Below are 14,255 nucleotides of genomic sequence, written 5' to 3'. Positions count from 1 at the left end.
ATGACGGGTAGGATTTCTCCATCATCCCCCTAACCCCTGCACCATTTCATGTTTAAAGGACTTTCCATACTAACATATCGCCATATTGCGTGCACTATAGGCTAGTTTATTTCCATCAGACAACATAATTTCGTAGTTTATCATGTTCGTCAACTGCCGGATAATTCCGTAAATTGCATAACGTTGAGAGTTTGGAATTATATCCCTTTGCATATATGAACATAGAAATTAAACCGCTTGTTAAATCCACATGAAAAGCAAATTTGTAGTTGTCATTATTTTCCTTTGCTTGATTCGACATGGTAAATATCGGAAGCAGACGACTTATGTATGTACAGCTCTAGTCTCCATATACCCCTTTGCTGAAAATGGACTTGTCCAGAAACTGGAAATGGATCCGAGCATGCCCGTCTATTCCACTGAAAACTCCGTTAAGCATGAAACACGCCTAAAATGACGGTGTTAGGGCCACTCTACTCAGAGTCTGGTTAAAAACTATAAATCAACGTATGAATTGACTAAGTTCCTTCACTTTTATCACATTAAAGGTTTCCATTATTTAAATCGGTAGGGGGTACAAACAAACGGGTTTGTATTATCAGACTATAATTTTTGGCGAAGCGTAACACATACGTCAGTCTTAATGTCTACGTGTCACGCTCACCACGACATAATATACTGTGAAAATATCCACCAATTTTTTTTTTTAACATTATAAGCGGTTGTCCGATATAATAAAGTCATGTGGAAAGCTTGTTTGTTGCTGAATACCCACCCCACCTCGCTTTAATTAGTTTCCATTTTGTGGTTACTCATTCTGTCATAATCAAAGGCATCAACATTTCTTCTACTACCACTGTCGGCATATTTAGAAGAGGAAATAATTTTGTATTATCAGCTTCTCGGTTATAATCATTATTTAAAATGCATGTCTAAACTATTTATTAAGTTAAAAAGAGTATAGTTATATACAATTAGTCATTAACAGTTTGTGATAATCACTAACATCTAATTATCTGAGATGTTATGTCTTGGTTAATAAATACGACCATATTAATCCGAAAAATTTCTGGAACAAGAATTAAGCGCATAGCCTTTTCTTTTGCTATTCAACACATTAAAAAATATTAAATTAAAAATAATAATTATATAAAATAAAAAACATAATTAGACTGGTACTGTTCCATGATTTGAATTAATTCACTAATTTCAAAAGAAATTGATATAGAACCCGCTCACAGATACATGTAAGTTCCTTCTCCGTCGTGGACAATGAAATCAGTGTAATGTGAGAAGATGAAGTGGTTTCAAGGTTCAATACCAGAGGCAATCCAGTCTTCAAAAGCCAAAAAATCAGTTTTTATCGTTTACGTTTATGGTCAGTATTGATATCGTTCATATTGTTCTTGAAATTTCGCCACCTCGGAACAATGGCAGTGTTACAGAGTAAAAATGGCGTCTTTTTTTTCCCGTACAATGCGACCACTTGTTTATTATCATACATGTGATTGAACCAAGACATTAGAGATTAGAAGATTTTAATAATATGATCATTATTTCGCTTTTAAATCAGTAGGATTTTTACTTACACAGAGTACACGCGCGTAAAGAGTACTGAAACTAGAAGTGCACGTTGCACTTAATACACGTAACTCAAATTATGGTCAAGTCATTAACAATGGAAGTTCTACAGATTGGCATTTGAATAGACAATTAGCGATGACCACCCACGGAAAGACCCAAACGTCACGCATCTAAATTTCTATCAGATAAAAAATAGTAAAATGTTTTTATGTTCAGTATATTTAGAGAAGACTGATCGACTGCTTTTGCAATATGCTTACACATTTACTTTATTCAAAGAATTCTGAACGAATTTATGCACTGAACTTGACGAGACATTGCTGAGCTTCTCTTGAACAGTGTCAAGTTATTCTACCATTTAAAGCTAAAGAGTAATCCTCTTGTTCATTTAAATTGCAGATGACCACTGCTTATGTTAAACACAAACAACAGAAAACACTACATGTACACTTAAATGAGAACCACAAGTTTAGTCCTTAAAAAGTAATGACCAAGTCACGAGGCTGAATATGTGTGATAGAAACACCCTTTCACAAGCTGTAGCTCACATTATCAGATTATAACATTTTATAAGTGTTTAGAATGGTCACTGTCGTGATTTCTGCCTACCATCTACTGAAACCAAGTCTTTATTAGGGACGAACCATCTAAGTCTCAAAAGTGAGTAAATGTCTGAAAACTATCATCTTATTCTGATTTGTTGTTTAAAAATGAGCACTATGCCATTCCTTGCTTTACTTGAAACAAACTTGTCCTGTGATGAATGAAACAATAAAAAAAATTACCACAGTTGGAAATAATTTAACCCCATGCATACAGAATTAAGCTAGTTCAGAGTTGTGTACATGTATATATATCGTAACTGAGCCATTACTGCTTAAGGACAAAACATGGTTTGCATTTAAGTATAAATTTAGTGGGGTTTTTTTTGTTGTTTGTTTTTTTAAACAGAATCTGCTTTTATCTGGATTTTTTTCTCTCCGTGCCTCAGAGAATTACATTTTATGTTTAAACAGTAGGATCAATTTAAACTGTTCAAGAGAGCTCAACAAGATGTGCCACTCATCAAGTCGGTGCATATATTTTCTAAATGTACAAGACTTTAAAATCTATTTTTGTTGACCATATTTATCATTGAAAAAAGATCACTGATTGCTGAAATGGTATTTACAATCACTCATGATGATTCAGTCTTTCCATGGGTGGTCTTCATTGATTGGCTGTTAAAATGTCAATCAATAATGCCTATCAGCTGCTTCATGGTGTAGCTGCAATCATTGTGGCAGCCAAAGTGCAGTGGTGATTTGTAGGTATTTTAATGCTCCATCGCAGAGCAAAAATGGAGGTCATTTTAAGGCCCCCACTGTGATGCATGTGGTTCCAAAAATATACTTGAGTTGTACTGTATGTGAGGATAACTTGGAGCAGCTTTTGGAAATTAACATTAGGCCCTGAGATCAAATCGGGGGATTTTTTTTCATGATATTTGTGCTCATTTGATAAAATTTTTCAAAGCCAAAATCCCAAATCTTGAATATCTAGCCTTGTTATAATTTTAATGCATAATTTAAGGTGAATAAAGGTACGACAAAATGTTCAACTTGTGTTTGATCCTCTTTTTTGGCCAAATATGTGCTCAACACATAAGACTGAGAAACAGTTTTACCCTTTTCATAGATATTTGCGAGGACTTCAACTACTGCGCCTTGCCTGACTTCAACTACTGCGCCTCGCCTGAAATTTAGTTTTGAATTAAGTGGGTCAGGCATGTTATCCAAACCCAATGATGCATTGCCAACATAACAGAAGTAGTACTTAATAGCTAGTGGCATCATTCTAAAGGCTTGATAATATGTTACACTGCTAAAGCATGTCAACTTATGGAGCAAAATCGACACACCATGTAACAGTTTCATAACTTTTGAATCATTGGATAGGTCTGATCACCAGCTTAAGAGGTAAAAACTTCTGGGCTGTTCCTTTTGCATGCGTATGGAGGACTCCTGTGAGTGTTTAAGTATTTCTGAGATCACTACTTTGAGTAATGGTCTTGCCAGAAGAGCTGTTCAAGAAATTTAAAGAGTACTAAAACAGGCAGATGATCCTAACATTTAACATATGCAGCACCATTATTAAATGGATACAGTCCTGCCAAATTACTGACTGGAAGAAACGTTCAAACTACTTTGCTAATGGCACCATAAAACTTAACAGCCAAAACAGTTAGATTTATAAAAAAAATGAGACATCAGAAAACTATCAAAAGCAAACTCTTTTGAGAAATTAAAATCGTTGACATCACACCAGAAATATGAATCAACATCAATTAGGGAAAAAATATGGATTAAAGATCATTTTCTTAGGCATTGTGAGTCATCTACGCTATGTTCATACATGGTAGTAATGATTGAGATATGCTGCGTAATAGAAATTTCATTCCCATGCCTACCACAGTACTGGAGCCCATCGGAGTGAATGTTTCAAACCCTGATATTTTGTTTCACTTGGATGAAATTAAAGCAATGCCAGTCAGGTGAATTGGATATTTCACATGTTGGGGAAGATTGTCAAAACCATCTGAAAGACTAAAAATGAAGCAGATAGTTGCTTATTTAGAAATGCCATTAAAAGATCACATTTCATTTTAAATGTTACCATGCTTCAGAGGGGTTAGTGTAAGTTTAATCCAATTAGCTTTAAATATCACTATACTGTTCTTGACAATAAAAGTAATCAGACGTTACACAGTGGACTAGAACTGAGATACAGACAACAGCTGGTGTGTTGTATGTTCACTAGGATTTCTATTCCATGGGACAAAATACTTTCAGAGATTCTTGTTTCCCTCTTCCTAACTGTACTTTTATCTTGTATTTAATCACCTTCTGGGGTTATTTTTCATTAAGAAATAACATTACAGTATGTACTTTTCATGCCTGATTCAGTGAGCAATACTCACTACTGCTGATGATAGATTATAATCTTTCATATTTTGTCTTCAAACTCTTCTTACGGATGATGCACTAAGATGATTAGGTGCTAGAAAGAACTCTTCTGAGCTGCATCAGTAATAGTGTGAAAACAATCTCCACTGAAGATCTGACAGTGACTGCTTATGGGTCATGTTTGGGTAACCTATGTTATTTTCATAATCGCTAATTTTATCAGCCAATCAGATGAAGTCATATCTTCACATTTGGAGACTGAGCAGTGTGGACGAAGAGCATGAATGTATACCAAATGGTTTGATTCACTTTCAGATTTTTGAAAGCTGCATTTCCACTGGCTAATTCAAAGGTCACCTGTGAATGAAACTCCATTTTTGGGTGTGTATGGAAATATATTTGCACATGTAAATGGAGATACATAAGCATAGAGGAGAAATAGTAAATACTTTTGATGTCTCTTTCTAGTAAACAATTCGTTTTTCTTGAACACTATATTTTGTACTGTAGAACAATATATTTTGTATGGACAATACCTTGACTGTGAGTCGTGATCATAGAGAGCAGACGAGAAAGAGTGAGTTCTGAATTATTTTTCTATTTTGTTTGCGTTATTAAATTCTTATGACAGATAAAAGGTATTAACAAAAAATGCTTATATATTTCATGGTATCAAAAATATTTGTTTAACTTGTACATTTTATGTACATTTTCCAGTTATGACAAATGGCAGCAGAGTTTATTTATTAAACACGTTAGTGAATCATGTCCAGCAACATTGGGGTAGGCAATAAATTTGCATGAAGAAAAGGTCACTGAATCTGTGCTGTCGGTGTATATTATGGTCAGAAACTTCTTTTTTTTGGAACTAAAATCCTCTGATTCATTGTAATTACAAGTTTCACATTTAGAGCGTCCGCCTCAAATTCGGCAGGTGGTGGGTTCGATCCCCAGTCAAGTCATACCAAAGACTTATAAAAATGGTACTAACAGATGCCTTGCATGGCACTCAGCATTACGAGGTTAGTGTTAGGACTGGTCGGTCTGGTGTCAGGATAATGTGACTCGGTGGGACATCATGCTACATGTCTGTGGCATGCTGCCCCAGTGCTGGACATCACTATAAACTGCCACACTGCAGACATCGTAGCGATATGACTTAAATTTTTTAAAGCTACATTAAAAATCCAAATCACACACACACGCTGAGGTTTGTTGTCCTCCAGATGGGCTTCAGCATTGCGAAGGCCTGGTTGGCCTTGCTGATTCTTGTGGTGATTTCCCTTGTGCAATCTCCATCCGTGGTGACCTTGCTGCCAAGGTACGTGAATTCGTCTACTTCTTGCAGAGGCTGGTCATTGATGGTGATTGGGTCGCCCACTCTAGTGTTCTTCCTCAAGACTTGTGTCTTCCCTATGTTGACTCGAAGACCTATGGTGCTTGCTGTCTGTACCAATTGTTGCGTCTTCTGTTGGATATCCTGGTCTCTGCTTGCCAGCAACCCGATGTTGTCGGCATAATCCAGGTCATCCAGCATTGAGGTCAGTGTCCACTGTATTCCTTGCCTCCTGCCCTCTGTGGTGCGGCGCATGATCCAGTCGATGGCCAGTGAGAAGAGGATCGGCGAGAGAATGCATCCTTGCTTCACTCTGGTTTCCACCTTGAATGGTTCAGTGAGTAGGTTGTTGTGGATGACTCTGCACTCAAAGTTCTCGTACAGGGACCTCATGACGTTGACAAGTTTCTGGGGGATGCCATAGTGTCGTAGGATCTTCCACAGATAGGCTCGGTGCAGGCTGTTGAAGGCCTTCTCAAGGTCCACAAAGACCACATAAAGGGATCCATTCCACTCATGGGACTGCTCAAGGATCTGTCTCAGAATGAAGACGTGGTCGATGCAGGATTTGCCCTTCCTAAAGCCTGCCTGTTCCTGGCACAGAAGGCCGTCCACAGCTGTTGTGATGCGTTGGAGAATGATGCGACTGAAAACCTTACTGGTGATGGATAGTAAGGAGATTCCTTGCCAGTTGTTGCAGTTCCCCAGATCTCCTTTCTTGGGAAGTTTGACGATGATTCCTGTTTTCCAGTCATTCGGTGCTTCTTCACTATCCCAGATCTTTTGGAGACTCTGGCAAAGAAGCTGCGGTGTCTTTGTGTCTTCTGCCTTCAGCATCTCGGGGCATGCTCCATCATCGCCAGGTGCCTTCCCATTCTTCAGCTTGTGGATGGTCTGCTTGACCTCCTCAACAGTGATGTTGTCGCAGTTGATGTCAAGGTCCTCCTCTGCTTCAGGAATGTCACTGAGTACTGGTGGGTCTGGGCGATTCAGTATGGACTCAAAGTGTTGCTTCCATCTCTTCAGCTCCTCCTCCTCCACTGTGACATGAGTTCCATCTTCATCTCTCACTGGAAGGTCGTGGTGCTGGTCATAGTTGCCCTTCAGCTTCTTGGTGTTCTGGTACACCGTCTTCATGTCTTTCTGTTCTGCTGCTGCCTCCTTTGCCAGTCTCTCTGTGTATTCTCTCCTGTCTATCCTTGCTGATTTCTTCACCTCCTTGTCTTTTCCTCTATACTCCTTCGAAAGTCTCTCTTTCAGTTTTGGTGACTTGGCATCCAAAAGTCTCTTCTTAATCTGTCTTCTCTCGCCTATGCGAGTCCATGTCTCTCCTGATATCCACTCTGTCTTCTTACTATTCCTATAACCTAAGACTACTTCTCCTGCTTCCTTCATTGCTCTGTTGAAATTGTCGATGGTCAGCGCTGTCTCATCTTCTAGAACACTAAACCTATTCCTTAGGTCCAGCCTAAACTCTTCCTTCACTTTCGGATCTTTCAGCTTGGCCACATCGAAGCGCTGATTCCTGGAGACCCCTATCCTAACTTTCCTAAGCTTCAAAGTCACCTTGGCCACCAGAAGACTATGGTCACTGCTGATGTCAGCATGCTGCATCACTCGCACGTCCTGCAAGGAATGTTTCCATCGGCCATTGATGATAATGTGGTCTGGTTCTGAGTTCTGCGTCTGGTGACGTCCATGTGAGCTTGTGGATGTCCTTGTGCTCGAACAGGGTCCCTCCTATGACCAAGTCATTCTCCTCACAAAAGTTGACCAGTCTTTCCCCATTGTCGGTCATCATACCTACTCCATGGCACCCCATGGTCCTCTCTCTCTGTCTTTATTGTTGCAGCCGACCCTAGCGTTGAAGTCGCCAAGTAGCAACAGCACGTCATGTCGAGGGACGTCCTCTAAAACGGCTTGAAGAGCGTCGTAGGTGTCTTTGTCCTCTTCTTCCGCGTTGTCTATTGGTGCATAGGCCACAACAACAGACAGCTTGGCATACTTGGAGTTCATCCTGATGTACAGTAGGCGCTCGTTCACTGGCTTCCACTGTAGAACGGTATTGGTCTTGTTCTTGCTGATAATGATGGCGACCCCTTCCCGGTGGTCATTGTCCTTCCTTCCGGACCAAATGATGACTTCTCCTGAGTTCAACTTCTGCTTGCCAGCACCAGTCCATCGTGCTTCTTTTACACCCATGAGGGTCAAGTTGTAGTGATTCAACTTGCTCACTGCATGTGCCAGTTTTCCAGTCTGGTTGAGCGTTCGCACGTTCCAGCATCCAACTCTGATCCATGCTTTTGGCGTTAGGAGTTCCGCTATCGGGATGGGGACGTCCTTGCGGTTTTGTTCTCCATCATAGAGCCAGTTGCCTGGTGTGCTTTGCTCCCAGCGCTGGTTGTCGTTTGTTCCCATGTTGCCGTTTCCGTAGCAAGAGTTGCTTTAACGGGGTGGGGTTGCTAGCCACACGCCCAACCCTCCTCCTTTTTCAGTTGGGCTTGGGACCATCCTTGGCGGAGTTTCCCCTTGAATCACTCATTTTTTCAAAGTATGGAGAATGCGGATGCTGTTCACACGGTTTCAGAGTTTATGTACCTGAGCTTACATAGAAAATCAAAAACACTGAAACACATTGAAAACATCAAAACATGCTTCCATTATATTGTTTATACCATAGCGTATCACTGGTTGTGTATGTATAATTAATTAGTTTAATAATTTGATATTATGTAATGGACTAGATGGATTTACAATGGGTGAAAAAATGTGACGGAACCTAATATCCTATGAATTAAAAAATATTGCTTACCAGTAAATATTAATGAATTAGCTATTTGTGGCATGCAAAAGGGAATAATGTTCTCATGAAAATATTTTGGCAAAAAAAAACAGTCAGTTGATAAGACTCGTTAAAATAATATCATGCAGATTTCTCTGTCATAGTAATTAAAATAAGGATAAAATGCTGTGATAATCCAGTGATGATCTGTGACTGCGGATTATAACACTTTAATGCATGGATGAGTTCTTGCTGATTTTTTTTTTAAAGTTTGATTTCAGCTCTTAAATTTGCTCAAGACGTTGTTGTTGTAGGGTTTAATGCCATTTTTCAGCTCGAGATAGGCTATACATAGTGGCCAGTATAAATTTTGGAGGAAGAACTCAGGGGAAACCCTGGAAAGAACCACCGACCCACAAGAAGCTACTGGCAAGCTTTCTTACATACACGTATTGGACGAGCCTGAAACTCGAACCCACGCAGACAACGGTGAGATGACAAGTGATCTGTAATGGTGAGCACTTTACACCACTCAGCCACTCTGGGCCCCTGGTTTTTTTGTTTATGTTTTTTGGTATAAATATTTTGCCAAAATCAGAACAAATTAGATAAGCTATTACATTTAGATCTTTTTCCATCATTAATATTGTTTATGTTGAACCTCATTATTTGCATTAAATAACAGCTCGTTAGCACTCCATACTACATGTGCACAAGAATTAATAACATGGACTGCGTTCATTTTTACTTGAATGTAAATGGCACCAACAAATAAAGAAATGTCAGGTGATGAGCCAGAGTTTGTGGATCTAACACCCTCTGATTACTTCATGAAGTCATTCCCCACCGCTCCTATGGATGCAGCATTGCTGTCGTCACAAAGAACTCTAATTCACTGTCTTAACTACACTACATTGGAACTGATCAAAACCTCACTCAAAATGGAACAATGGTCAGCCCATTGTTTCACGAAAAACAAGTGGACTGAATCTCTCCCTTTGGAGCAGATTCCTAACTTCCTGTAGTATGGAAATTTGATAGGTGGCAAGCTGATTATTCTTGGAGATATAAGTTTTCACTTTGAGTGTCCTCGAAATCCATACACATAAAAACTCCTAGATTCTATTCACATTTACAAATGACCCACCCTTAGTCACATTTTAGACTCATTCCTTATCGACCTGATAATAATATTCTAAAGCTTCATTGGAGTCCCACGAACTTGATCACCTCTGCATCATATGCCATCTCAACGTATCAGTCCCTAACCCTCCATCTCATTTCGCTACAATGAGAAACCTATGTATGCTAAATATAACCCAACTAATGCATGATGTCCAAGCAAACCAAACATCTTCATTTTTGTTTTGTAATTTCATGGTGTTTGTTTTTGTAATCTTGTCATTGTATGTGTTTGTGTTATTTAATATTGTAAAGTGCTTAGAGCTAAAGATTATATCCGATATTAAGTCCACCTTATTATCATTATTACTGTGAGCAAGTTATTAATGTGTTAGGCAGTAATAAAACGTTGAGTGTATATCTTTCAAGTTAAATATGAAACCGTTAACAAACTTATTTTATTTCATTATACCCTATGAAAATTGCGCAAATTTAAATGAATGTAAATGATTTAAAGTTCATCATAATTCCTCTAAAAATTTGATTTCTTAATTGAGATTTTATTATATTAACACATATAATAAAATAACACTTGAGTATTTATGACCAAAAATAAAAAAAATCTATCCCCGACTGAGTCATACCAATGACTTACAAAAATGGTACTAACGGCTGCCTCGCTTGGCACTCAACATTATGAGGTTAGTGTTAGGACTGGTCGGCCTGGTGTCAGGATAATGTGACTGGGTGGGACATTGCGCTACATGTCTGCGACATGATGCCCCAGTGCTAGATATCACTATAAACTGCCACACTGCAGACATCGTAGCGATATGACTGAAAATTGTTTGTTAAAAATCCAAATCACACACCCCCCAGAAATCACAAGGTTATATGGGACCCTGGGTGGCCAAATGATGTAAAGCGCTGACCTATACCAATCATGACCTTCTCACCTCTCTCCTCATAGGTTTGAGTCATGGGCTTGGCCATGTGTATATGTGAAAAAGCTACCAGTAGATTCCTTTGGTTGGTTGGTTGGTTCTTGCAGGGTTTTTCCTGGGTTCTTCCTCCTCCAGTTATACTTGCCCTATGTATAGTCTATCTTGAACTGAGAAATGGCATTAAACCCCAAAACAACAACAAAATTATTTATAAACATTATATTTGGTGTTCTAAAAATGCAATAAATTCAGTAAATTTAAAAAATGTCAGCAAAGTGCTTTATTTCTAGTTTCTTTGATCAAACATGTTTTGCAATTTGATAGATGATCTCAACTGATTGCAATTAATTAAGGATACACTAGTCTACTACCTGTAATCAAGCAAAATGTTAAACAGATTTTGATAATAGTATGTTTAATTATAATAGCATCAGTCAAATAGTCTTTCCTTTCAAGACACATTATTGTCATCATTCTCAAAATCTTTTAACAGTGATAGCACCACTATTTACTCTTGACTTGACTAAACTTGTGATTGGGCTGGATAATGAAAGAGTCAAAGCCATTATGACCATATTTGCAGAATCTACTTGTGTCTTGGGTACCAGACACGATTGTGAAAATGCCGCACAAAAATTTAAGAACAGTGCTGTTGCAAAGATGGTGCTAGGGTGCGAGATTGTGTGAATCACATAATTTGTTCAAATTTGCAACAGCAGCAAGATCTCCTGAAATTAGTTTAAAGTCGCACATGAAAATATACTCTGCAGTATAAAAAATTTATCCAACCAAGTGTCTGTCATGACACAAGTTACCAAGCCTAATTACGATACAGTTTAAAAGTTTGGCAATTTTTATTTCCGTTTACAAACAATTTAACCCTGTGAGATCTTGTGCCATAAAACCATGTGGTCCTATAAGGTTTATGATAAAATCAAATAAAAAAGTTAAGAGATATATATATATATATATATATATATATATATATATATATATATATGAGAATGATCAAAATATATATATTATAAAGGGTATTATGGTATTGATGGACTTAACAACCCTAATGTAGTGGTATGGAGCAGATCTGGCGTAATGGCAAAGCACTAATTTAAGAAAGTGAAACTTTGACAGCACTTGTGTTATTGAAATATATTTTACAGCAGAAATATGCAAAAGACAATACATATGAGGTCTGGAAAATGTACCTAACGGTTATAAAAAACAGTTTCCTAATTTGCTCAAGATGGCTGAGCTAGCTAGGTATATGCCACTTTGGACGATAGACAGAAGGGGTGATCACGGCACAGAAAAATATTGATACACAGATGAGGCACAGGTTAAGCTCAGAAACAATCGAAAGATTAATGCTTATACTGTACAACGAGAGGTGACATCTTGAAAAGAATTCGATTTTAATAGAGCTCTAACAGAGTGGTGATAGAATAGAGAGAAATGGATATCGAAGTGTTGGGTAAATATTGAACTGGCCGTTTCCTCCTCCCCCTCCTTTGTTTCTACTCCTTATTTTTATGGTAAATGGGGAGCTCCCCCATTAGGTGCCTTTTTATTGACAAAAGAAATGAATTCTTATTTTTGGACTTTGGGGAATTTTGGATGCTGATGACACAGTTTCCTTTGAAGAGAAATGCAATGACTTTGAGTAAGTTACTTTATAATTTATTGACTATTACTAGTCAAAACTGAAAAATCATTTGCTGACCAAGGTAAATGGACCAGAACAATAGTACTGACAAGTGGATGAACAAGAATTGCGAATCAGTTGACCCTGCTGGGTGGATAGTTCAGAGACTTGTGAAGTGCATTATTAGGGATTGATGAATACCGACTCTGACAATAACAGGCCATTAAAAATTTTCTGAGGCGGAATGTATGACACAACTTAATGAACAAAGACAAAGACTACAAAATATTCAGAAGCTTCATTTTGAAAGATGGTAAATACATGACATCAACATGCGAAGTCAGGAATCATGGCACCAAGGATGCACAGAAAGAAACCAGGACAAAGAAAATAGAAAATAAATGACAAAAAAAACCCCAAGCAAAAAAATCCTATACATTCATAATACATATGTAGAATATGCCTGTATAGGATTTTTTTTTGTTTTTTCTCCGCTATTCTGACATTTTCTTTGATAGAATTTCAGAGGCCCATGATTTATCATGCACATTTTTAGTGGCCTTGTTTACATCATGGTGTACATTGACAATTTAACTTGCACTGAATAAAGTACATCTGTTGGTTTCAAATCATTGGCACCACTGCACTAAACTTAATAATGTCTCAAAAATATGATAAAGAAGTCTCAGAAATTAGTCTCTGAAAAAAAATGCTGTAATAGCACTGGTACTTTAATTTGATGTTAGCAGCCATAAAATATATGTTTTCTTGGCTACAGTAATATTATCAATATTGTTTCATTGAAGGCAGTAGAGGGTTTAGTCTTGTAGAACATAGGGGCACTGGCATTACCTTTGGACAAAATTCCCAATTTACCCAAGCCATTTTCAGGGTTTAAACAATTAACTGGCCAGGATTTATGTTGGAAAACAAAGACAAATTATGCAAATCCACCATTTTATAATGTAAAAAAATCCACTGAAACAACTGATATGCCAAAATTAAAAGTGGAATGAAAGTGAAGACCTAAATTGGTCAATGGTGATATAGTCAAGTTTTGTTTGGAATTGTAACCTATATTATGGTCATTATTTAATCAATATGACAATTTTATGAAGGTATTCTGGTTATGTGCATGATATATGGGTAAATCATGGTATTTAGCTCAGATGTGTTGCACGTGGGGATCAAATTTCAAAATTCTGTTGAAGCAACTTGATTTTGGAAGTTCAGCACTTTGAACCTCTGAATATTTGATGGTTTATTGAAGAGAAAACGGCATGTTTATTTTATTGTTTGCTGGAGGTAGAGTAGGTTCTGGTTACAGACGCTGCATGGTGAATATAATTAGCAAAGTCAGTTATGGTTTTCACTTGAACATTTAATTTTTTGTGATATAACAAACTTCAACTCATAAGCAAACAAAAATAATAACTTTTATGTGACTAGATGGGTCATAGGCGAATAAAACCTTACTCTCTCTTCAACACCTGCTAAAATACTATTTTAACAGCATAACTTTATCAGAATACACTAACATGGTCAAGGGAAATGGAAAATATTACTTTGATGTTGTTTGAACGTATAGGCAATAATCAACCACATGTTCTAGTTTCAGAACTGCATATGGAAAAAAATTAAATTAATGTACCAGACAAAGGTCCAAACAGTTACGGGCACTACATAATTCACGAAATGAACAAACTTATTTTGACATGTTCTGCTTCAATAATCTCTTTCATTCATTTGTTTCTAACTAGAGCCCATTACCAGTCTTGCAGTAATGAAATTATGTTGTTGTTGTGGGGTTTAACGCCATTTTTCAGCACACAATAGGCTACACATGGCGGCCAGTATTAATGGTGGTGGAAGAACCCTGGAAAGAACCACTGACCCACGA

General features: G+C 37.7%; 1 protein-coding gene across 2 annotated transcripts in view; it reads left to right on the top strand.

The window, feature by feature from the left end:
• Positions 1 to 1,227: 1,227 nt before the first annotated feature.
• Positions 1,228 to 14,255, top strand: part of LOC149791945 (UBX domain-containing protein 4-like) — a 124,073-nt gene continuing 111,045 nt past the window's right edge. For both annotated transcript variants that reach the window (XM_089970462.1, XM_089970461.1), the window contains exon 1: positions 1,228 to 1,378. In XM_089970462.1, the coding sequence (XP_089826588.1) occupies positions 1,297 to 1,378 (82 nt within the window). In that variant the 5' untranslated portion in view covers positions 1,228 to 1,296. The remainder of the gene's footprint in view (positions 1,379 to 14,255) is intronic.

The sequence above is a fragment of the Sinohyriopsis cumingii genome, chromosome 9, assembly GCF_028554795.1.
Source record: "Sinohyriopsis cumingii isolate HCF-2022 chromosome 9, ASM2855479v2, whole genome shotgun sequence".
Lineage (NCBI taxonomy): Eukaryota > Metazoa > Mollusca > Bivalvia > Unionida > Unionidae > Sinohyriopsis > Sinohyriopsis cumingii.
Note: the sequence above shows the minus strand (reverse complement) of the source record. Positions and strands in the feature narration are given on the sequence as shown.